Genomic DNA, 24,308 nt, shown 5'->3' with positions numbered 1-24,308 from the left:
AAAGTAATATAGTAAAATAAATATGAATTTGGAAAAGCAAATCTATAATACCCTTACTAAGGATTAAAGTTCTGAGTTGTTTTTTTCACACAAAAAAGAAAAAAGAAATGGCGTGCAAGGTTAACATTGTTGACTTTTTTCTAAAACAGTATCTAAAGGTTCATTGTACACATGACGGAGCTTTGTCCTGAAACTTTCTGTCTTCTGTCCCTTTCGTAGTGCCCTTAAAGACAGCCGCTTTCCCCCCATGACGAGGGACGAGCTGCCCCGCCTCTTCTGCTCAGTGTCTCTGCTCACCAACTTTGAGGATGTTGGTGATTACCTAGACTGGGAGGTAAGAGCTGCTGCTATCTATTTTTAAAACACCGCTTCTCTAGAAATTATAAATTATTCACATAATCAAAACAAGCTAAAAGTCTCGGTACATTTCAGTTTTTGTTTTGCTAGTTCTGGCCAGAACTTGAGAACAAAACCACATTTAACTTATCTGATTGTTTTGATAACCCTGCATTCACAGGTGTTCATTTATTTGTTCTTTTTTTAATTTCGAAAGAAAACATGAGTGTTTGCTTGTACAGAATTCGCCGTCATGATGCTGCGGTGTTCTAGGTGGTTGCCAAGGTGTTGCTATGTGGTTGCTAGGGAATTATGAGTGGTTGCTAGGTGGTTACTTACGGACCCAAGTCAAAAGAGCTATGGGATTTTGTCACCTGTTTCATTATCCACCAGTTGAATATCTTAAATTTGATCACGTAGACAAGTTATAGCACACCTCTTCTAACAAAGACCCACAGTTTGAAGTATCATTCATGTCTGTAGCACAAGCCAAAGTGTTATTTAGGGTTACAAGTTTGTTCAAATCCTAAACCTGACCAGTGAGCAATAGTAATAGTTTCTTAGCATACAGTTCTATTTATATTATTTTACTAAAGCACTATAATTACCACTTACAATAATTGAATTTGAAGCAGCCTCCGCTTCATCTTTAACAAACTCATCATATTCCTTAACAATAATCTGCTGACTCCAATGTTTAGCGAATACATCGGATCATGTCGGTAATGCTATTGGAATGGTCTCAAACTGTTTTGTTTTACAAAAAATACTAAAAAAAAAAAAAACACAACACGTCTTTATTTCCTAATGTCATCATACACTTACACCCTTACACCAGGTGCATGCAGCTTTGTTGGTTTAAGTTTGCCTGTTACACAGTTACAGCTGACTTTTGTGTCTTTTAATTTATGTCTGTTAGCTTTAAGGCCATCTATATGCAAGTGTACTCAGTTCGTGATGATTCAGGCTGCACACACACACACAAGTATGTGTGTGATTGCGATAACACTCACTGTCCTTAGTGACCCAGAGCAGCACAGACACAAATGTGCTCTGAGTGAGGAGTGATGACGTCTACATACGCCGCAAGTGTCTTTTTTGTGTGTGTGTGTGTGTGTGTGTGTGTGTGTGTGTAAGGGCTGGGCAATATAGCAATATATAGTGATATAACTCAGTATTTTTCAGGCATTTGATAATGTTTGATAAACATCTATGTATTTGCTCTTATTTTGCTTGTTTTCAATTGGGGATCTATCATTTCAAACATCATTTGTTGCCAATAATTACAGTAAAAATCTAGTTTTACAGTAATCAAGCCAAGTTTTACATACTGTTTTTCACGAAATTAACACTAGGAAGAACCATTTTAAATCATTTAGTACATGCACCAATACAAATACACAGCACTATTTAATTACTATTTAAATGTAATGTATGAAACTATGTATAAATATATTACTAACATTTTAATAAATAAAAAAGCCATGCAGGAGCTTTCTGAATATTTCTGTGTGACAGTATGAACTGATGAATGAAAATGTATTGTATTTACTAACACTAAAGCCATTTTTGACAACAAATTTCATCATTGATTAGTTGGACAAGGGCAGCGCATGGAGAAGCTCTGTCAGTGACGGCGATTCACAGTAGTGAAAGATGAGTTTGCATGATAACTTATTTGAAAAATGACAGACAAGTTGAAGCTGAAAAAACACTACCCTTTATAACACTTTATAAACACTTTAAAGAGAATCACAAGCATAAAGGTTAAGCCTTCCAGAAAAAAAAAGAATAGTGATCAAAATATTAATAACTACAGTCTTAACCAATACAAAATAGGTATCATTTTAAAGCTTAGAAGCTGTACTTGTTAATGCATGTAGGCATTATGACCAAAACTGAACAGTTGCTTTGAAATTTGCAGACAAATCAGAAGTGTTAAGTTTTGATCATTTATGAAAAAGGTTTCACTGTACGTATGATTGTAATCAGTAAAAACATCAAAATGATCAAATAGCTATGTATCATATGTTATTGGAAAACTCAGAGTAGAATACAACCAGCCTATTTGTTTTTACTCACATAAAAAAATAAAGCGAGTAATATCGAAGTATATGTCTTTGACATTCATGTTACATGTAAAAAGGTGTTGCTTAAGCCAATTTTCACTTATAATTTCACGAAGAAAAAATAGAACATAAAATATCACATACCATTACATAGAGGAGGGGATTCCCATTAAAATGAGCCCACACACAACATAATCAGATGCATAGATCATTAAATAATCCACACGAAGCACAATGTGCTATCTGGCTAAAAACACGTTAGCTTCCCTGGATCAGATGACTTAATCAGAAATAATGTAGTATGTTGTCCAGCATCATGGAATGCTAAACCAGTCGTATTCGAATTTAGATCGCTGTAACCAGAGGTGGAAGTCATCCAAATATGGGTAGAGAGGATTGTTCACTGTAATTATATATTACCACCAGGAGATGGCGCCAAGTTCATGACAGACTTAATGATGACTCAAGTGACACAGAATGGAACTGAATGAGATCTCATTACTCATGCCTGTATGCTTTGGAGAGAGAGCATACCCTTAGTGATTGTTATTTGTATGTGTAATTAGTTCTTATATACAATTATTATGTTTTATTTGTTTGGAGGGGCTTTTGGACACTTGGAGACTTGGAGAAAAATAAAATTTTTACTGATACAGCTTTTGATTGTCACAGGTGACTTGATTGTGAACAAAACAAAAGCAGTTTTCCAGAGCTACCTTATTTACACCCTGAGATCTATAAAGTAAAATCAGAAAATTAAGAAAAAATAAATAAAAATGTGCTCAAGTTGTTTTGTAATTTCTCTGCAGTTTCTTAGGCTGAGAGTCTCAGAATTTATCATAATCTATATCATAAAAAAATGATGCCAAACAATTGACCTTCTTTGGGTTTTTTTTTTTTTTTTTTTGGGTCGAGTTTTAAGCCTTTAATTTTGGGCATGCCACTGAAACAGGAAATCTTTAAAAACTCCCTCAGAGCTTAAAGGATATAAATATATTTGAATAAAATACAGGAAATAAAATTTAGCTTTTTTTGTCTGATTAATCAAAGATTAATCGATTATCAAAATAAACGTTAGTTGCAGCCCTAATAGACATAAAATGAAATAATCAAATAAACACATTTTTGACATTGACCATCTTAACTCTTTTGTACAATAGGTCAGATTTCCTTGTTGTGAATATCTCGTGTTTGTGTGTGTGTGATTCAGTGTAGATGGAACAATTCCTGACCTTGTCTGTTGTATTGTTGGTCCAGCTACACTGCTGAGGTCACTTCCTGTGTTTCTATTCACCCTTTCTGCTGTGTCTCCCTCACTTTCCATACAATATAAAACTTCAGTTCTCTCTTGCTCTAAAAGACGGACAGTTTGACAGGATGTGTCTGTATCATGCAGGTAGCAGTCTCTAATCCTTTTCTGCATAATTTTCCCATCTGTTCAAAAAGATATCTTTTGTTTACATCCTTCAGATGAGATCTGAAGTCTTGCTGTTTTGTAGCTCCTCTGCCGTTCCATGAGCTTTCCTCCCTTTTGTCAACAGTGACCCAGTTCAGAGCCAGACTGTGTTTACACACCACAAACCTATAGGCAAATTACTGCACCAGAAGTCAAGTGCACCTCTGCTATAGGAATCCCTCATTAGTGGTGCTTTCTAATGCAAACATCACAATTAATAATGCTTCTAATTAGGGTTAGGAATTTGAACAAGCCCCAAACCATATTTAACTTTGGTGAGTTCCTTGTTTTGCACTGTTTGTGCTGCGGAGTCGACATGAATGATGTCTCAACTCATGCCGCTTGTTGAGGAGATGTGCGATATTACTTTTCTAAATGATCAGACTTACGATTTTCACCTGGCAGATAATAAAATTATTATATATATGCAAGTCTCATAGACTTGCATTGAAGGAGGGACCTGAGCCATATCAAGAGTCCAGAATATCATAGGCTTTGAGGTTGTCTCTTTTGACTTGGGCCATGCTACCACCAAGAATACCCTAGCAACCACATAGCAATGCCATGGCAACCACCCAAAACACCTCTACATTGTGGTGGTGAATTTAGCATGAACAAGCAGCACTGTTTTCTTTATTTCCAATTCTTGAACAAATGACTCTGAGCCGGTTCTTTTAAATCTACAGAGTGAGACACAGCGTGACCAGTGTAGCCCCATTCCCGAATGAATGACACTTATGAGCTGTTTTTGTTAGTGATTCAAAAACAAACAGTGTGACCAGTTAAAGTCCCAACTCCCCAACAAATTATTCTTATGAGCTAGTTCTGTTAAGTGAATCAAAAACATACGGCTCTGCCAGTGTAGTCCGATTCCTGAACAAATGACTCTTATGAGCCGGTTTTTTTAAGTGAATCAAAAGCACACACTACTATCAGTGTAGTCCGATTTCCAAATGAATGATTCTTATGAGCTGGTTCTTTTTTGTGAATCAAAAACATACAGCACCACCAGTATAGTCCAATTCCTAAACAAATGACTCTTATGAGCTGGTTCTTTTTTAGTGAATCAAAAACACACACTACTATCAGTGTAATCCGATTTCCAAATGAATGACTCTTATGAGCTGGTTCTTTTAAGTGAATCAAAAGCACACACTACTTTCAGTGTAGTCTGATTTCCAAATGAATGACTCTTATAAGCCGGTTCTTTTTTGTGAATCAAAAACATACAGCACCACCAGTATAGTCCAATTCCTAAACAAATGACTCTTATGAGCCGGTTCTTTAGTGAATCAAAAGCACTTACACATCAGTTGAAGCGGTTACTGAATTAATCTTACTGACGTGCAAGTTATGACTTCTGTAATGTCTAACTCGAAATGAAATGAGTACTGTTACTTTATGTGATGTACTTAAGACTTGTGAGACTTCAATCAGGCAGTGAAGTTACTAGCTGGTGGTTCATATGACAATGTGTAGTTAAAGATACACATGAGTTTTGTTGTAATCAGTAATCAATTTTATAAAAGATTAACCAACCCCACCCTCAACAGGCTGTTATTGTGATTATGATGTCAGTGTTAGCACCTAGCTAACAGTATCTTTCAGTTGTGTGGAGATTAAATATGAAAGAGGACTGTGGTTTCTAAATGTCTCTCTCTCTCTCTCTCTCTCTCTCTCTCTCTCTCTCTCGTACCCCTAGGTGGGTGTTCACGGCATTAGGATAGAATTTTTTAATGAAAAAGGATCAAAGCGCACCGCCACCTACCTGCCAGAGGTTGCGAAGGAGCAAGGTGAGAAATACTACATTTTGCCTGATAAATAATTTCTACCTTCAACTGCAATTTTAAAGCAGAATCAATATGTAGAATAGTTCAAAAGTTAAAACTAAATCAGTATGAAAGACCATGTATTGAATGTGTTGTGTTTGGTGTTCTCTCACAGGATGGGACCACATTCAGACCATAGATTCCTTACTTCGAAAGGGAGGTTACAAAGCTCCCATCACAAATGACTTCAGGAAGACTATTAAATTGACCAGGTGAGACAGTCACCCTCTTTTAGACCCCGTTTACACCTGGTTTTAAGATGCGTTTCGGGTGATCTAATCACAAGTGGTCAGGCGAGACACAACGCTGTTTAAACCTGATCGCGTAAATGCGTCTCCTGTGACCACTTGTGTTCGGATTTCGAAGGGAGGGTCTCTGTTTCATGACGACATACATCAATCTCTATGTCAGTGTGTTACTGCATTATAACAAATTATGAAAAAAATCATAAAAGACAAAGCGCGAAAAAATCGGAACATTGTTTCTCTCAAGAAGTTGAAATTTAATCTAAGCACAAACAGAGTTATCCATTGTTTTATTGGAGTACCTGTGCTAGCTGAACTTCAGATGTGTCATCCGTGTCACTGCGTGCTGATATCAGACACACTGAAGATCTGTGAAGTTCTCGTGCTTGTATATGTATTCGCTTTTTCAAGTTTTCAGATCGGACGTTTTCTTTCCTTTTTAAGCCTCACATAAACGGAAAAGTTTAAAACTCTTGTTTTAGCCCAGCTTCTCTGCTGTCTGGGACGCATTCAGGACGTATTAGCATTTACACCTCAAATGCAGCGTGGTCACATGCTTTTTTTAACTACCTCTGTGTGTGTTTTTTGTGATCTGATAACAAAACGTATTAGACCACGTTTACAAATGTATTTATTGCTGATAATGCATCTTAATACTGGGTGTAAATGGGGTCATAATCAGTTTGTCGATCAGTCTATAAGCGGAAGTCTTTTTTTAGTCTTGCCAAATGCTGTTTTCAATCATTAGTAATTTATGAATTTGACTCGAGCCCCCCTGAAACATCTGATGCCCTGACTGACAGCGAAGAGATCAAGGGTCACTCTGTCCCCCGGACTGACAGCAAAATTATCAACACCCCCCACCACCAACCGAGCAAGTGCCCCAACAAAGATCGCGTCATAGTACTGCGTTCATTACCTAAATGCTGTGTGTGAAGTAAGATAGTCATGCCACAATCCTAATGAAAAATCCGATCTGACCATTCGGACTGAAACACAAAAAAATACCCGATTTTAATATGAATGTGGTTCGTATCAGGATACACCAAATTGATTTATTTTTGTTTTACTGTCTGATCAAATCCTCAAAAGTGATAGTTTATTTTAAAAATTAAAATGTTGTCATTATTCACACTCATGTTGTTCCAAACCTGACCTTTTTTTCTTTTAAGGAAAACTTTTGAGAGTGTCCTAGCTGTTTTTTTATTTTTTATTTTTATAAATGGTGACCGGAGATGTCAAGCCTCATAAAGGCGTAAAAAAAGATGTGTAACAGTATTATATAAATTATCCGAAACTTAAGAGGTAATTAGTGTAGAGATAATACGATAGGTCTGACATGATCGCTTTTTTTGGATGTAGTTAGAACTTCTGGAGAAATTCTTCTTTGTTCTACGTTGAGGGGTAAAAAGAAGTTCTAAACAGCCGAGCAACGGTATAATGTTTGCAAACATTCAGACACCCGTCATACCACTGTGGGAGGTGTTTAAAAGTACCTTTAAAAACCTTAAAAATGTGTTACCAAAGAATTTTTGCCTCATTCTTTGAGTAGAATTCACTTAAAGTAATATATATGCAGTAGATACTGTTTATTTGTCTTGTTTACCTTATTCATGAGGTTAATGCGTTAACATGCTATAAATGGCCATAATATGTGCCGATTACACTGTTACTGTAATTTATGATGACACTGGTACTACTGCAGAGATGGGTGTATAAAAGTGTTAATGCTCATAAAACAGACAAACAGGGGCGTAGATTGGGCTTGACCATTGGGGGTGGGGGGTGGGGGGGTGTCGTTGCCGCATGAAGCATTTACTTGTTTCCATTAATCATGTTATTGGGGGGGAGGGGGTTGTACGTACTTGTTTTGATTATTCCCCCCTGGAATCTATGCCCCTGCAGACAAAAGAATGATGATAAGAGAGGCACATCTTACTCTGGGCAGATGTGTGAATGGCTTTCGCTGCAGATGGCACATGAGTGAATGGGCACTTGAGAGTATTTGAGTAGATTTGATTCTTTTTGTAGACTAATTTAAACAAAAAAAGCACTTGACATGGTCTTGGAAAAGGTCTCTAAGCGAACGATCGTACAGATATAGGTAAGTTTGCACCAGCTCGCTAATAACTCTGTACGACGGTGTGTTCATGTTGACTGTTCTCAACTGACTGAACGAGAATTAGCTGTCAGCCTCAAAGTAGGTGGAGCTCAAGGTCACACCTACTGGTGATGTGGACCAATGGCAGTAAAGTGTTTAGCAGCTGGTCAGAAGTTTTCCTAAAAGGTCGCTCAGGCGAGCTGTTAGGAACCACCGAAACAAACGCAAAAACACCTTCTTTTTGGCCGGATTTTGTTCTAAATTACATAACACCCGTTCGTTCTTCTATTTTGTTGGCCTTTAATCTGAAAAGACAAACTTTTTCAGCAATTCATTCGTGCCATTACTCAAAAATGTTCACAGAAGTCTTAATGCTGTTGTAAAAATAGAGATAATTATTATTCTTTTTTTTATTATCCCCTTTTCTCCCAATTTGGAATGCACAATTCCCACTACTTAGTAGGTCCCGTGGTGGCACGGTTACCACAATCTGGGAGGACAAGTCTCAGTTGCCTCCGCTTCTGAGCCAGTCAATCCACGCATCTTATCATGTGGCTCGTTGTGCATGACACCGCGGAGACTCACAGCATGTGGAGGCTCATGCTACTCTCTGTGATCCACGCACAACTTACCACGCACCCCATTGAGAGTGAGAACCACTAATCGCGACCATGAGGAGGTTACCCCATGTGACTCTACCCTCCCTAGCAACCGGGCGAATTTGGTTGCTTAGGAGACCTGGCTGGAGTCACTCAGCACGCCCTGGATTCGAACTCGCGACTCCAGGGGTGGTAGTCGGCGTCAATACTCGCTGAGCTATCCAAGCCCCAGATCAAATAAAATATGAAATATTTCTGTTTATTACTATGTATTATGTTGGTGCACATAAAATCTCGTATTAAATATTGCGATATAATTTTTTTAGCCATATTACCCAGCCCTAATGTCCACTGTTCTAACAGTTGCCCCTTTTCCCCATTGTTTTAGGTACCGTAGTGAAAAGATGACGATGAGCTACGCAGAATATATCGCCCATCGGCAGCACCATCACTACCAGAATGGCATCGGGCACCCTCTCCCTCCTTACAACCATTATTCCTGACAGCGAGCCGCATGACCAGTCACTGGACCTCTCCGCGGACCTCTTCCCGGGAGAGCCCGCCCCCTCGTGGTCTAGCTATCTCTACTACTGTACCATTTTATGATGATAGTTTCCGTTGCCATGTCGACAATCAGATGGCGGCATGGCAGCGGGTGGCAAATAAGTGAATATGAAACGAAAAAAAAAAATACAATTCATTTATTTTTATTCTTTGTATTAATTTCGTTTTTGCAGCATATATATCGACATTTAACCCCTTCTCTTATTTTATTTTAAAAGAAAATAAACAAGTACTAAGTTTTTTTGTTATCTAAATTAAATTTTGTTCCAACAAATTTCCTAATCAGGTTTTTTGAGTCTGTGGATGGAAATAAGTAATATTAATGACGGGCTAGTCTTGAAGAAAAGATACTTTGCTCAAAGTTTGCTTGATTTATTTGCCGCAGTTTTGTTTGTTCAACAAAACCTTTTTTTCTTTAATAATTTCTCATTCGTTTTTGTTGATATCATGTAGGTAACCGCAGGGTTCGAGGGATTCTCTTTCCTCTCTGTGCGATTCCGCTGATATTTTTCTTTCGTTAGGTATGTTTTCTGTTTTATTGTTAACATTATTGTCGTGGGTCATTCTGTGCAGCTGAGTTAGTCAATGAAGAACTAGTTAAATCAGTCATGTGTTTGTTTTTTTGCCATCGTGTGGACAAACTCATTAGAAGATTGAAACCACTAGATAAATAAGCAATTGGGTGCGCCGCAATATTAACCCATAATGCAAACGAGTGCCACACTTAGCATTATCGGAGTTCCCTTGAATTGAATTTACTTAATCTTTACTTAAACAGTCAGTTTGCCCTTTTTTGTGTAGTGTTAATATTCTTAAGATAAACAAGAAGCATATTAATCTGTTACGTCCTGTGATGTCTTTACTTTGTATTGTGTTTGGTGTTGCTAGTGTTGATCACAAGATGATCTGTGGTTAGTCTTTCCATTTCAAAGTAACAATAAGACTTTTCTTGTCCGAGGAACGTCTCTTGAAAACTAGGTTTGTGAGCAGAGGGCTGTCTGAATTTGTCTTATATACCCAGTATTTTGTAACACTCTTATTTCATCACACAGAGAGGAAAACCTTTGTGCGAGACTAAGGACAAATGACAGGGACAAGCGTAAAAAAAAAAAGCCATACTCTTTTTAATGCATGCTGCGGCAGGGTGGTTGCTCCAAATGGCTGTTTTTAATTCAATTCTCCTCTGGTCCGTTTACCTGGTACTGAAGTCTTCACTCCTGCCCTTTGGAAGTGGTTTTAAATGCTCAGTTTTATTCTTCTGGTCTTGTGGAGGAATCTGATCAGGTTTAACTTGCGTGTCTCTACTTAATGGAATAGTTCACGAAAAATTCCACATGTTGTCATCATATACTTACCGTTATATGATTCCAAATCTGAATGACTTACTTTCTTCCATGGAACAAAGTAAGTTGGGTTTGGAGTAAACAACGACAGGATTTATTTTTGGCTGAACTATTCCTTTAAGATCTTTGTAGCTGAGCCATGTCATTCTTTTAGACATTAGCTCAGTGTTGAAATGGTCATCGTATGCCACCGTGTCACCTCATCATGCTTGGAACGAACAATGTTTACATGTCCATACAAACGCCACAAGCTAAACGGTTTCCATAATGGAGAAGATCGTCCTCAGGTCGAGGAGATACCACTGCTATGGTAGCCACTGAGCTCCTCGATATCTTGTGGTGAAGCTAGTTTAGATCACGTCGGCTCTGCAATATAACACCAGAAAGTTATTCACTATTCGACATTGAATACAACTTTTCGTAAAGCTGGATTAAGAGGTTGCCTTTATTTACATACAGCTATTATGAGAACTATTTACTAGACTGAAGACAGAATATATTGAGTTGTCAGGCCATGTCCACACTAATACGTTTTCATTGAAAACACGTTGATTTTTGGTATTTATGCATCTCATCCACACTAGAGTGACATTTTCCTCCACCAAAAAATGGGGACTAACGAAAAAGGCTCTCCATAACCACATACATTTGGAAGCTGAACATGCTGTTTTCAAATGAAAATGGATTAGTGTGGACGTGGCATTAGTCTGTAGATGCAGAAGACTAGCTCTTGGAAGAAGTTTGATCATTACTACAAGGATGAAATGGAGAGGCGTTCTCGACATCAGAGAACTTTTTCAGTCTTTTTCATATGCAAAATGTTAAGGGCTTTCAGTGTTCCATCCACAGTCATTCTCCAACTCAACAAAACATAAAACAAAAAACTGATTTCAGTTGTGTTGCCTTAAAAAATGGTTACGATGTGGAAAAAGAAATATCGCTCTGAATGCTCAACTATTTGCATGTCTTCCCGTTTGAGACTGAATCGCATTGTGCTACTTTGGACGTTGCGCATCGAGCAATTGGACGAAACTGTCAAGTGATTATTTGTTTTCCTTTTAGTGAGGCCTTCCACTGCCCAATTGCGACTGTTTTCCTATTTGTTATCTAAATCCCATCTACCTTACGAAAAATGTGGTGACGCAATCGTCAAGTCTCGGTTTCGTAAATGCCCTTTAAATGACATTTTACGCCACTTTATGGCCTCGGTTTTGAACCCGCTGCTTATTTTATCGTCCTGTAGTTGACCAATCAGAGCCTCGTTTTCTGGTCCACATTAAAAAAAAAACAGCACAAACTGAACATATTTTCTGCTGCAAAACCAACCGTTTGCATGTGTGAAAAAAAGTGTATACACATTTGCAATACATTAGTTGTGCATGTATGAATAGGAGGCCTCCTGTAAAAAAAAACAAAAAAACAAAAACACGGCATGCTCGTTTCACTGCTATATAGATATATGAGAAAAATGACAATATAAAATGGTGCTATCAGACCCTGTGTTGGGGGTGGTCGCAGTAAATGTGACTGGTCATGCGGATTCATTGATCATATCAGACTTTATTATTATCCTCGAAATATGCAGATCTGTTTTACAGGTGTTTTTTTCTCCTACCAGTGTGTAACGAAATCTCCTGCAGGTTTGAAAGGACATGGAGTCACGAGTCTAACCCCATCTTTCCCTCATGGCCTGGGGCATACGGGCATATGCATCTCATCTGTTGTAGATAGGACTGTCAAATGTCATCTCTGGGCAGTTGTTCACATTCATGTGCATTGCCATTTTGAACTACGGCTGGCTTTGAAAGGGATAGTTTACCTAAAAATAAAAATACGGTCATTTATGCCACCTCCAAACTTAAATTACTTTCTTTCTGAGGTGGAACACAAAAGGAGAAATTTTTGTTGCTCTTTTCCTTGCAATTACAATGAATAATACTGTGAACAATGTACAATGAAAAATAATGCAAAACCGTACCATAAAATTGGTCCATGTGACTAAATTTATGTTCCAGTCCCCATTTATTGTAATTGCAAGGAGGGAAGTGACCAGAACATTCTTCATGGAATTTTTCTTTTGTGTTCTATGAGTAAACGTGGTGAGTAAATGACAAAAAAATTCATTTTTGAGTGAACTAAACCTTTGGCAACCAGCTTTTGTAGTTCACAAGGGATGTTTTTGCCTAAATAGGGCCAAAACTACTGCGATACTGTGATAATGATAATGCCATGTGTTCAGAGCGCAAAATATACTTTTTCGCTCCAATATCCCGTTCAAAAAATAATTTTTTCATTTTGTTGCGAGCAACATTATATACAAAAACTTGTTTTAGTTGTGATTTACTCCAAAATTAAAAGAAACCAATAAGAAGTTATATTTTGCATATAGAAAATGAAGCCTATTTTTATGACCATTGAGACATTATGACAGTTACCCGCATTTACCCCCCGATTTTCATTACCGCATTGTGAAAGAAATGACATTTAAATTGTATTTATACATAAGGTAGCACTCCCTTGATACTATCTCTCATTTTGCAGATTTGAATGAAAAACATATAGTACAACAGCATCTTATTTTACTGTAATACAGTAAAGAAATGACTGGTACGGTAATGAGAATCATCATTAAAAAGAATGGGAATAGTGAAAGTGTCTGAATGCGTTGCGGTAATGACAGCTGGGGGTAAAATGTGCTTAAGTGTCCCGAAAATAATGTCATAATTCAAAAGATCTTAATGGTCATAAATGTAGGCTTCATTTTCTTCATGCAAAGCATCATTTTATATATTCTTTATATTGATTTGGGTTAAATATGACCAAGACATTCTCTTGACAGGTTTTCTGAGAATCACCCAAATGATGAAAAACATCTCAATGTTATCTGACACGTTTGCACACTTTGGTTGATTGGAAGTTGGATAATTCAGTTGGAGTTTCATAGTAGTTGTTTTTGAAAATGCACTTTGGGAACAATGGTGAACTTTTTAAAATCCCTGACATCTTAGATTACAGCACCTATCCTTCAGTAAAATTGTTTAAAGATAAGTTGAAAGTGTGCTTGTTGGTGGCCATTTCTTGGACAAAACCCATTTTTACTCCCATGTTTTGCCCAGTCCTCCATTTTCCATTATTCTCAACACAACTGGGATTAGTGTTTGTTTTTTACTCATTTTTGGCATAAACGTCGGGTTCTAACACCGACATGCGAGCTTCGCATTCGCCATCAAACCTGTAGTCGTTTGGATTGTGTTAGGCTCATGTTACTATTGTGTGTTCAATCGAACCAAAGATGCCTCTAGCCATGTCCAAATGCTGCTCTACAGACCTGCCTTCCTGTCCTTCCAAAAACCTTTCCTGCAAGAGAAATGTCTTTTATTTCTGTGTATTTGTTTTCTTTTTGTGTGTACAATTTCTGATATTGTTTAAGGTTTTTAGCAACCATAGTTCATTGAATTTTCTTTGTAGCTGTCTTTGAGACCTTGCACGGTGTCAATGAGCATAATTGTAGGTTGCACATTTTTTATTTTTTTTCATCATTGTTATTATTATATATTTTTGTAAAGAAAGAAAACCCCATAGCGTGCCTCTTAGATTAATGGGTTTCTTAAATGTGTTTTTTCCTAAGACCAGCAGTTATACTTTATACAAAAGATGAGTTAATCCTTATTTTTAAATGCCATGTAAGGAGAAAAATAAAGCCTCTTTTCTTTACTCTGGACCCAGTAGCTGCACTGGCCTACAATCGCACTGATATGGAAAAAAAAAACAACAAAAAAAAAAACACGTATAAATAATAATGATGATGATTAAAAAATAATAAATGACATGAGAACTACAATAAACTTGTTTAAACTTTTTTTGTAAAAAAAAAATACAAAGCAAAAAAAAAGTAAACACAATGACTGTTTTTGTACATCGAGTTGATTCTTTTCAAAAGAAATTTTGGAACTAGTTTCTAATATTATTTTAGTGGTTTTCTATGTTCTGGAACTTTGGGAAATGAGTTTTGAATGTGCCGAGCAATGATCGACAGCGTGCAGTGTTGTCGGTGCGGGCACTGGGGTTGCCTGGCGTAGCCCCCCCATACCCACCACTTTTTGTTGTTTCTATTTTAATTTTGAATTATCTTTGCTTTAGAAACTTGAAATTGTGGAAGTAACAACCTGGCGAAAACTTGCGTTTAAAAAAAAAAAAAAAAACAGAAACAAAGGAAATGCTTAAAAAAAAAATTTAACACAACTCCCATGTAGAATTAGATCCTTTACCCCATTGAATTGCTGTTAGTGTGATGAGACTTGAAATGGGCATTTATGAATATGGTAGTATGGCTCAAAAAAAAAAAAAAAAAAAAGAAGAAAAAAGACAAAAACGACAAAATCAACAAAAAAAATGTGTTGGGAGTGTGGGGCGGGGTGGGGGGGTGGGGGTGGCATATAGATGGGTTATCTGTGGGTATGTGAGCTATGGCTGTGGCGATGATAATGTAGTTTTAAAACATTATTGTTATTACCTTTTAAATCATTTATCCAATAAAAAAATTCTGAAAGAACAAGCCTTCTGTGTTTTTATGCTTTGTGTGTTTTGATTGCTTTATTTCTGATGGGAAAACATTGGGCCTCATTCATGAAACTTTTGTAAATATTAGTTAATTTGGAGTTTGCATGTGAAATGGACCTCCATATATGCTGAATGAATTTCAAATATTCTTTAATCCACGCCCATGATAACGGCAGAAGTAAAAATCCCATTCATTTCTCCATAGGCAAATTGATCTTTTACGATAACTTCTAAACTTTAAAGACAGACCTACCGTGAGCTCTGTTGTAAATATTGAAGAATGTACCAGCTAGCAAAACTTTAGTGGATACAGCACCTTACAAATGTAAGCTGCTGCGTGAACTGTTGCTCTCGTGCACCATTATGAACGTGTACAGGAGATCAACACTCAGTGAACATTTTTACTAAACACATTCGATTTCAGTTTGTTTCTCACCAAACCTTATCATATGCTTTCATAACAATCATGAGTCTCATGGAATAATTTATTAGACTCCTGAATTATACTTTTGTGTTCTTTTGAAGCTTGAAGAGGTGGTCACCATAAACTGCCATTGTATGAGCACAACATTGTTTTTTCAATAAATTTTGTGCACAACATTTTTTTCCTTTGTGTTAAGACAAAGTCATATGGAGTTAAAACAACATAGAGGTGAGTAAACAATGACTGAATTTTTATTTTTGGTTTAATTAATCTTTTAAATCAACAGTTTTATTTTTTCCCCCCATAATTTGTCATTCGATTACATCATTCACAGTGCTTTATGGGATTGTAGTTAATTCCCTCATTAAAGACGGTAAGTACAGAGTCTTGTGTGTTTGTCTTTTTGTCAGATTTACAGATGTTTTGCTTCAATTTAAAGTTTGTAATGTTGAGATTCACCTCAGAGCTGGTTGGTTTAGTTCATGGTTTACGACTCTTATGAAATACCTATTGAAGTAAAATGAGAAACCCTTCCGGAACTGGGATGGCTGAAAAAGTGGGTGGGTGAGCAGGCGATCGATGCTTGAAGCATTGAGAGTTATGTAATTAAAAAAGGAAAACTATGGATTTTAGGTTGTTGTTTATAAGCATAGAAACAATATATTTTATGTTCATTGCAAAATATTCCAATTTATACAAATATATAAGCAGTTTAAGTGTAAAGGAAGACTGACTCGATTACGTAATTCACAGTGCGTCATGAGTGGGCGGTCGATCTGAGGCACGTTTCATGGGTTTCTTTAGCCGCGGTTCTCTGATTGGTAGATCTTTCTTTGCTGTACCATGGGTAATGTAGTTAATATAACATACAGATGGCTTCAACGGAAGCATAAAACATCGATGAACAACCACAGGGCTTATGGTAGGTCTGCCTTTAATTGATTTTCAACAATATCTTATAATCTATGGAAATAGACTGTTGCACTCTGAGGAATTAAAATTTAGGGGATTCACTCACACAGCTTTGTAGTATGTAGGTGGCTATTATCTTCTACCATGTGCAACATATATCTGTTAATAATAAAATGTCATTTAGAGTTTCATGACCCTTTAAGGTTACTTTCACTAACATCCAGATGCCTTTTATGCACAATTTACAGGTTGTCAGCAGCAGGTAACAAACTAACATTTTGAAAACACAAAAACGTATGAATATGAGAATATAAGTCAAAGGCTTACTGAACAAGTTACACAAAACGTTCTGATCATGTTTCATGCCCACTGTAGTTAAACAGAAGACCACTTCTATAAATGGCAAATCAAGGAAAAACTTCAGGAAGCAAAATTGTGGAGAAGATTTTTAATATGTAACATTTCACAAAAACTCATGTACAAAAAGACTAATCGTCATTGTATTCCCTTTCAGTCAAGACATATACATTTATATAGTGGGATCACTCTCATTTCACAGACTTCATTCAACATGTATCAGCACAAACCCAACAGCTACAAACTGTTCAAATCTGGAAATTCATGGAATTTCTGGGCTTGAGCTCTTGACAGCAGTGTAATACACTTTAGAGGAAGTTCAACTAAAAATATTTGAGGCTGTCATTCTGCTCAAAATAACCCAAAAATGGCATTCCTTAAAGTGCAGGGCATTTTAGGTGGAAACTTGCAGAAAGGGACCTTTTATGGATTCTGTGATTTGTTTACATAGTATTAAACTTTCTATTAAACTGCTGCTCTTTTTACCTTGATATTTTCCTTAGATGATATAAGGTGAAGGCAATAATGCCAACAAGTACAAATGAAACAAAGAACACTTCAAGTCATAAATAAAGGAATATTCAGTGTTCAATTCAAGTTGAGCTCAATCGACAGCATTTATGGCGATTACCACAAAAAAATTATTCTGACTCGTCCCTCCTTTAAAAAAAAGAAGCAGCAAAAATCTAAGTTACAGTGAGGCACTTACAATGGAAGTGAAGGGGGCCAATGTTTGGAGGTTTAAAAGGCAGAAATGTGAAGCTTAAAAGCATTTAATACATGTTTTAACAGAAGAATTAATGCATGTATTTTAACCTTTACTGATTGGCCCCATTCACTTCCATTGTAAGTGTCTCACTGGCACCATTGAATATGCATTGAATTGAACACCTGTTGTGTGCAGCTAAAACTTTTGACTGTAAAACATTGCATTTACTGAGGCGGATATAAGCTTGAATCTTTGCAACTTCCCTTATAAGGAAAATCTAAAGAGTAGCAATCAGTTTGAAAAATTAAAAGACTGAAAACTAAAAACTAAAATTAAAAATGATCATACTGGCTATCTACTGGCCATCAGCATCAAGTGTGTGGCCACTTAAAGAATCGAATCAAAGTCACCTTCAGCCAACAGAAATTGTTGTTTGATATTGTGGGTGTGAACAAAGATAATGGCCTCGGCTTGGTCATTTGGAGTTGAGACGATTTACACACAGGCATCACGAAGAAATAGACTGCAAAATCTCCCGAACATACAGCATCACTACACACAAAAGGTTGACAATATTCACAAAATGTCATTTTGAGATGAACACAATTCATCTGAGAGCCAGCAAGCAAAGCTTGAGGAAATAGTGTCGATGACAACGCAACAGCTACTAAGCGAAAAGCAATGTAAATGGAAACTGGGTTGGCCCCATGCCTGTTAGATGAGTGTAATTGAAGAAAGGCAACTTGAGAAGAAAGATTACGTCTGTTCCGAGTTCACTGAATCTTCATTTTGCAAAACCTCTGAACTAAAAAGAACAAGGCAAGTCTAAGGTTTGTGTTGCTCGAGTCCAACTGTTGCCTGCTGTTACAGTGCAAAAACAGTCTTCCAACTGGTTACCCAACTTTGAAAATGCATGTGCGACTGTTTGCTTGGACTGAAAGTTGTTACAACCAGCAACAAACAAAATAAAAAAAGTTTAGTATGTATAGGATGCCGTACAAATCCAGTTACAGGAGTGTCTGATTTTGTCCGTGTAAGACTGCAGATAAAACAATATTAGTCCAACTTCTTGTTACGTAGACGTGCTATGTCCAGTAGATGCCGGCCCGCTGGAGCGGTGTGTTGTGAGAGGATGGTCAAGGCCTTGCCGTGCACTAATGTCAGGGCGGTCTGGTGGCCCGTCGCCCACACTCTGTACCATGGTCCGTAGAAGGGGTCCGAGACAGCTGGACACAGCATGTTGTTCAGATTCACTTCCGTCAACTGGTGGGAGACGAAATGAGAGATTGAGTTAGTCATTATAGGGCCACGATGACTAATGGTGTCAGTGTTAATCTCATCAACAAAACTACTGCCAAAAATGTTTGTTGAAAAAGGTTTTGTTTTTATTTAGTCAACAATAGTGTAGTTCTCACGAAACTGAGCTTGAACCACGGCAGTGAGAATTTATATAGAAATCAATGTGAAATTCTATTCTGAATGTTGAACACAATAGATATATGCATGTGCTCCATCTTGCACATAAAGATAGCAAAGGATTTAATGTTTTATTTTAGATTTTAAAAGAATTTTCTAGTTAATTTCTCATTAACGCATCACGTCCAGCTTCAAAATTAGGACTGTTAAATGTAGTATAAACAAAATAACAATTTTGATTTTTTTTTTTAAATGTATGTTGTACCAAAGACCCAGTAGTATAATTTATTTGATGTCCAAACATCATTATTGGGTTAATAGATTGAAAAAACCTGGTGTTAATTAAGCCATTTCTCTGTATTGCAACACTTTTTAGCTGCCTTTTCAAAACACATTTAATAATAAATAATAAAGATTCATTCTGCCATGATGCATCCAACCTAGTCTCATAGAATGAACGTTACTATAACTACAACTGAGTTTCACATGCCATTTTCTATGTTTCGCTGCAGTTTCCTGGTGAAATTAACACTCGAGGCGCTACAACTGCGTTTTATTAAATCACGACTACAACGGCTGATTATGACTTCATTAACACTTTCTCACACACTGCTACATTATGATATCGAAACACTTTTACTCTTCCGTATAATTTGAAAAACTATACATTTTAACACGTATTACTGACCCACCTACATTTACACACTTATTTCAATGTTATTAACTTCCGCGGTAGCTCACCTGATAAAGTGTTGGACTCTGGACTCAGAGACCGAGCCTCGAGCCCAGCTAAGGACGCTTGAAACGAAAGTGAAGCTAAAGTACCATAGAAGTCGACACAAATGACGTGGTTGCTCCATAGATGTGTTTTTCATGTCGAATTTGCTTTTAAAACACTATCGGTTAGGTTTAGGTGTTGGCTAAAGGATTATGAAATTTGGCTGATGATTAATTGTTAAACAAATTATTGCGATTATAACGATTAATTGTCAGTTTAAGGGCTTTCACGATTATGTCGTTTAATTGTCCGTTTTAGGGCTTTCCCGATTAATTGTCCGTTTTAGGGCTTTCGCGATTATGACGATTAACGGTCCGTTTTAGGGCTTTCGCGATTATGACGATTAACGGTCCGTTTCAGGGCTTTCGCGATTATGTCTTTTAACGGTCCGTTTCAGGGCTTTCGCGATTATGTCTTTTAACGGTCCGTTTCAGGGCTTTCGCGATTATGTCTTTTAACTGTCTGTTTCAGGGCTTTCGCGATTATGTCTTTTAACTGTCTGTTTCAGGGCTTTCGCGATTATGTCTTTTAACTGTCTGTTTCAGGGCTTTCTCGATTATGACGATTAACGGTCCGTTTCAGGGCTTTCGCGATTATGTCGTTTAACTGTCCGTTTCAGGGCTTTCTCGATTATGACGATTAACGGTCCGTTTTAGGGCTTTCTCAATTATGTCGTTTAACTTTCCGTTTCAGGGCTTTCGTGATTATGTCGTTTAATTGTCCGTTTTAGGGCTTTCACGATTATGTCGTTTAACTGTCTGTTTTAGGGCTTTCGTGATTATGACGATTAACGGTCCGTTTCAGGGCTTTCGCGATAATGTCGTTTAATTGTCCGTTTTAGGGCTTTCGCGATTATGTCTTTTAATTGTCCGTTTTAGGGCTTTCGCGATTATGTCGTTTAACTGTCCGTTTCAGGGCTTTCGCGATAATGTCGTTTAATTGTCCGTTTCAGGGCTTTCGCGATAATGTCGTTTAATTGTCCGTTTCAGGGCTTTCTCGATAATGTCGTTTAACTTTCCATTTCAGGGCTTTCGTGATTATGTCGTTTAATTGTCCGTTTTAGGGCTTTCACGATTATGTCGTTTAATTGTCTGTTTTAGGGCTTTCGTGATTATGACGATTAACTGTCCGTTTTAGGGCTTTCACGATTATATCGATTAATTGTCCATTTTAGGGCTTTCACGATTATGATGATTAACTGTCAGTTTTAGGGCTTTCTCAATTATGACGATTAATTGTCACAAGTTGTCATGCTTTTGTCATAAATGTATGTGTGCTTCACAAGTCATTTATTAATATTTAACCTTTGCATGATTTCCTTTAAGGATTTAAAAACGTATTAATGACATTAAAATAATATTTTGAATATCCAGCCAACCTGAATAGCTATTATATTTTATGATATTAAAGAATGCAATAGTAAAATATTTCTATCTTTACTTTCACACGTTACTTTAAGGCTCTTTGATTAAACCCACGAGCCCTTATTTCACATGAAGAAAGACCTCTTAGATTCTGTGTTTCGTCATTCTATCATCCTATCTATCAGAGGGCTCCTCTGTATCCATAGAAAATAGCTGCCAGTGAGCATTCCCAACTTGGCCGGTGAGTGGACAGACTTGCCTTGAAAGGGACTTTGTCAGTTTTCTCTTTCAGGTCCACTACTGTCATGGCGGAGCATCAGAATCTTGCTGACCAAGTTAGATATCATAAGAATGTTTATCGCTAGTTACCTGAATAACAACACATCTAGTTTAACAGCACAGACATTTAAAGGTAATTTTATTAACCACTTGTGTACTTTTGAGGTTTGTTACAGATACAGGAAAGAACTTGTAATTTGTTAGCCAAACAATTCACATATGCACTTGCATACCTGTGTAGAGTATGTTCCAGCCTCAAAATGACTAGCGCATTCTGAAACTTTGGGTGAGAAAGCGATATATGCAGTGACACATCTTGGTGTAAGTTGCACCATCTGCTTCCATGAAAAGTGTGAACTGGAAGTACATGCTGCTAGCCGATAATTAGATCAGTATGGGCGGATTGCTCCAGTGGGAAACAAATACTGGAGTCACACCATTTATTACTGTAAAACCTGCTCAACAGTCAACCGAACACTTCTCAATAGTGTCATCGCATGAACTTTCAAACAACGCAAAGGAATTTTAGTTAACTGCTACTGTTAGCCACACTGGACCAGAAAGCAATTCTGAAGCATTTCCAGGAAAATGACAACATGCACTCCGAGTTCAGCATGATGATAGGTGTGGGTGAATAATGCCTTAGACAGACGGCAACCACACACCTTACCATTACCCCACATTCTGTGCACTCCACAGTCAAAATAACCCAACAGCTTGCAATGAAAATATAAAAACTGACAGCGATTCACAGCTTTTATTCACTGTAGATTGTCAACAGGCATAATAATAGAAAAGTTTTTTATTAAAATATGGTGCTCTAAAGCTCTTTGTGTTATCATAGGCAAAGGGAACAATTTGCGGTGGTGTGTTAGAAGAAAAATTTGGGACTTAAGTTTGTCATCCTAAAGCCTGGAAAAGATTCATTATTTTCAAACCATCGGTTTCCTCTTTAGAAAAACGTTTTTGGATTTATGTGGTAAAACTTACTTGAAGAGACTTTAATATTTTACTCCGCAACATAAATTATACACAGTCATACACTGATATATGTGAATTTTGAAGCCACTCTATTAAAGCTGATATATGTCATTTCTGCGCCACTAGCACCACCGAATGGAATTGCAAAAATAAATGTTGTTTTCAAAATAGCTTTCTGCTTTCAGTTGTACAAAAAAGTCAGATAGTCCCGTCCCCAACTCACGTCATTGGTTGAGTAATGTTGTTGGGACAGGTCTAAGCGGGTTGCTCAAAACAAAATTTTTGTAGTGCAACAGAGACATGGTGTTTACAGTTTTCTGCATATTAAGCTGGGATAGAAGTATTTTCTTTTCTTTTTTCTTTTAAGCAGCTTCAGAATGTTTTTCTGTCAATTTCTTTTACATATTTTTATTGCATCTATTTCGAACAATCTTTACTTTCATTGCATATATTTAGATTTTGAGATATTGTATAACTTTCTGTATAATTTCTAAACTTTTGTTAGTTATTTACACTGCCGTTCAAAAGTTTTGAAACACTTGACTGAAATGTTTCTCATGATCTTAAAAATCTTTTGATCTGAAGGCGTATGCTTAAATGTTTGAAATTAGTTTTGTAGACAAAAATATAATTGTGCCACCATATTAATTTAATTCATTACAAAATTAAAATGTAATTAAAAAAAAAAAAGTTTTTGAAATTGATGACTTGGACCAAATAATTAAGAAAAGCAGCCAATAAGTGCCCAACATAGATGGGAACTCCTTCAATACAGTTTAAAAAGCATCCCAGGGTGATACCTCAAGAAGTTGGTTGAGAAAATGTCAAGAGTACATGTCTGTAAATTCTAGGCAAAGGGTGACTACTTTGAAGATGCTAAAATATAACACAGCGGTAGAGAGTGTGTATGTGTGTGTGTATGTATGTATATATATATATATATATATATATATATATATATATATATATATATATATATATATATATATTATATATATATATATGCACCATTAAGACCAAAATGATTCAAATTAATACTTCAGGTTTGAAAGTACTGTTAATTTCAATTAAAAATCAAATATGTTATTACTGCAAAAAAGGTCTACATTCCTTATTATGGTCCGGGGGCATGACTGTGTTAATTTTTAATAACATGTTTTTTTTAATAATTAATCACACTGAATTAACATGTTAAATCGACAGCCCTAATTAAAAACTAGTGAAATTTTCATAACTATAATAACCCTTGTCATGCAAATCAGCATGAGTGTTTGACTGTGTCGTACCATTCCAAGGCCCTGGAGGAAGATGAAGTGATAGAGGAAGAGGATGCCGGTGGATAGCAGCGCCCACCACATGTCACTCAGAGGCTCCGGCTTATACACACCTGACAAGAGAGACAGATAAACAGTCAGCCTTCACATTCAATATGAATGTGTGGAGCACAGATCTGTTCAAGCCAGAATAGCAGATTTATTTGGATGCTTGATAATTTGTTTCAATACTAGATTTCAACTTTTTTCTTCTTGCTATATGAAGGTCCCATTAAAATGGAATTGGTAACCTTTTACCAGGCCATCATAAAAATACAAATTACTACATTTTTAAATCTATGATAATATGAACATAGAGAAATAAACAAAAAACAAATAATACGTGTGAAAATGTTTCTATCCATTTTTAAAACATTATTTTTGGTGAATTAAACACACTTAAGAATCAGTCAGGATGGTTACTGAATTAATCCAATTCACTTAATACTGATCGTCAAAGGTGTGCAAGGATGTTTTCATAATTATCCATACAAAACCTTCTATACATGTTAACAGTTGTTCTCATCATACAGGTGCATCTCAATAAATTAGAATGTCGTGGAAAAGTTCATTTATTTCAGTAATTCAACTCAAATTGTGAAACTCGTGTATTAAATAAATTCAATGCACACAGACTGAAGTAGTTTAAGTATTTGGTTCTTTTAATTGTGAT

General features: G+C 36.6%; 2 protein-coding genes across 5 annotated transcripts in view; one reads left to right on the top strand and one right to left on the bottom strand.

The window, feature by feature from the left end:
- The window catches only part of LOC127429362 (nuclear protein AMMECR1-like), a 63,104-nt gene extending 48,137 nt beyond the window's left edge, over positions 1 to 14,967 (top strand). For 2 of the 3 annotated variants that reach the window (XM_051678351.1, XM_051678350.1), the window contains 4 exons: positions 220 to 334; positions 5,564 to 5,654; positions 5,806 to 5,902; positions 9,024 to 14,967. In XM_051678351.1, the coding sequence (XP_051534311.1) occupies positions 220 to 334; positions 5,564 to 5,654; positions 5,806 to 5,902; positions 9,024 to 9,138 (418 nt within the window). In that variant the 3' untranslated portion in view covers positions 9,139 to 14,967. The remainder of the gene's footprint in view (positions 1 to 219; positions 335 to 5,563; positions 5,655 to 5,805; positions 5,903 to 9,023) is intronic. The other variant, XM_051678352.1, reaches the window with a different exon arrangement.
- Positions 14,968 to 16,871: 1,904 nt separating this feature from the next.
- The window catches only part of LOC127429357 (transmembrane protein 164-like), a 52,632-nt gene continuing 45,195 nt past the window's right edge, over positions 16,872 to 24,308 (bottom strand). For both annotated transcript variants that reach the window (XM_051678340.1, XM_051678341.1), the window contains 2 exons: positions 23,609 to 23,709; positions 16,872 to 18,767 (listed from right to left, as the gene is read on the bottom strand). In XM_051678340.1, coding sequence (XP_051534300.1) covers positions 18,561 to 18,767; positions 23,609 to 23,709 — 308 coding nt within the window. In that variant the 3' untranslated portion in view covers positions 16,872 to 18,560. The remainder of the gene's footprint in view (positions 18,768 to 23,608; positions 23,710 to 24,308) is intronic.

Source organism: Myxocyprinus asiaticus, chromosome 38 (assembly GCF_019703515.2).
Source record: "Myxocyprinus asiaticus isolate MX2 ecotype Aquarium Trade chromosome 38, UBuf_Myxa_2, whole genome shotgun sequence".
NCBI classification, from domain to species: Eukaryota; Metazoa; Chordata; class Actinopteri; order Cypriniformes; family Catostomidae; genus Myxocyprinus; species Myxocyprinus asiaticus.
Note: the sequence above shows the minus strand (reverse complement) of the source record. Positions and strands in the feature narration are given on the sequence as shown.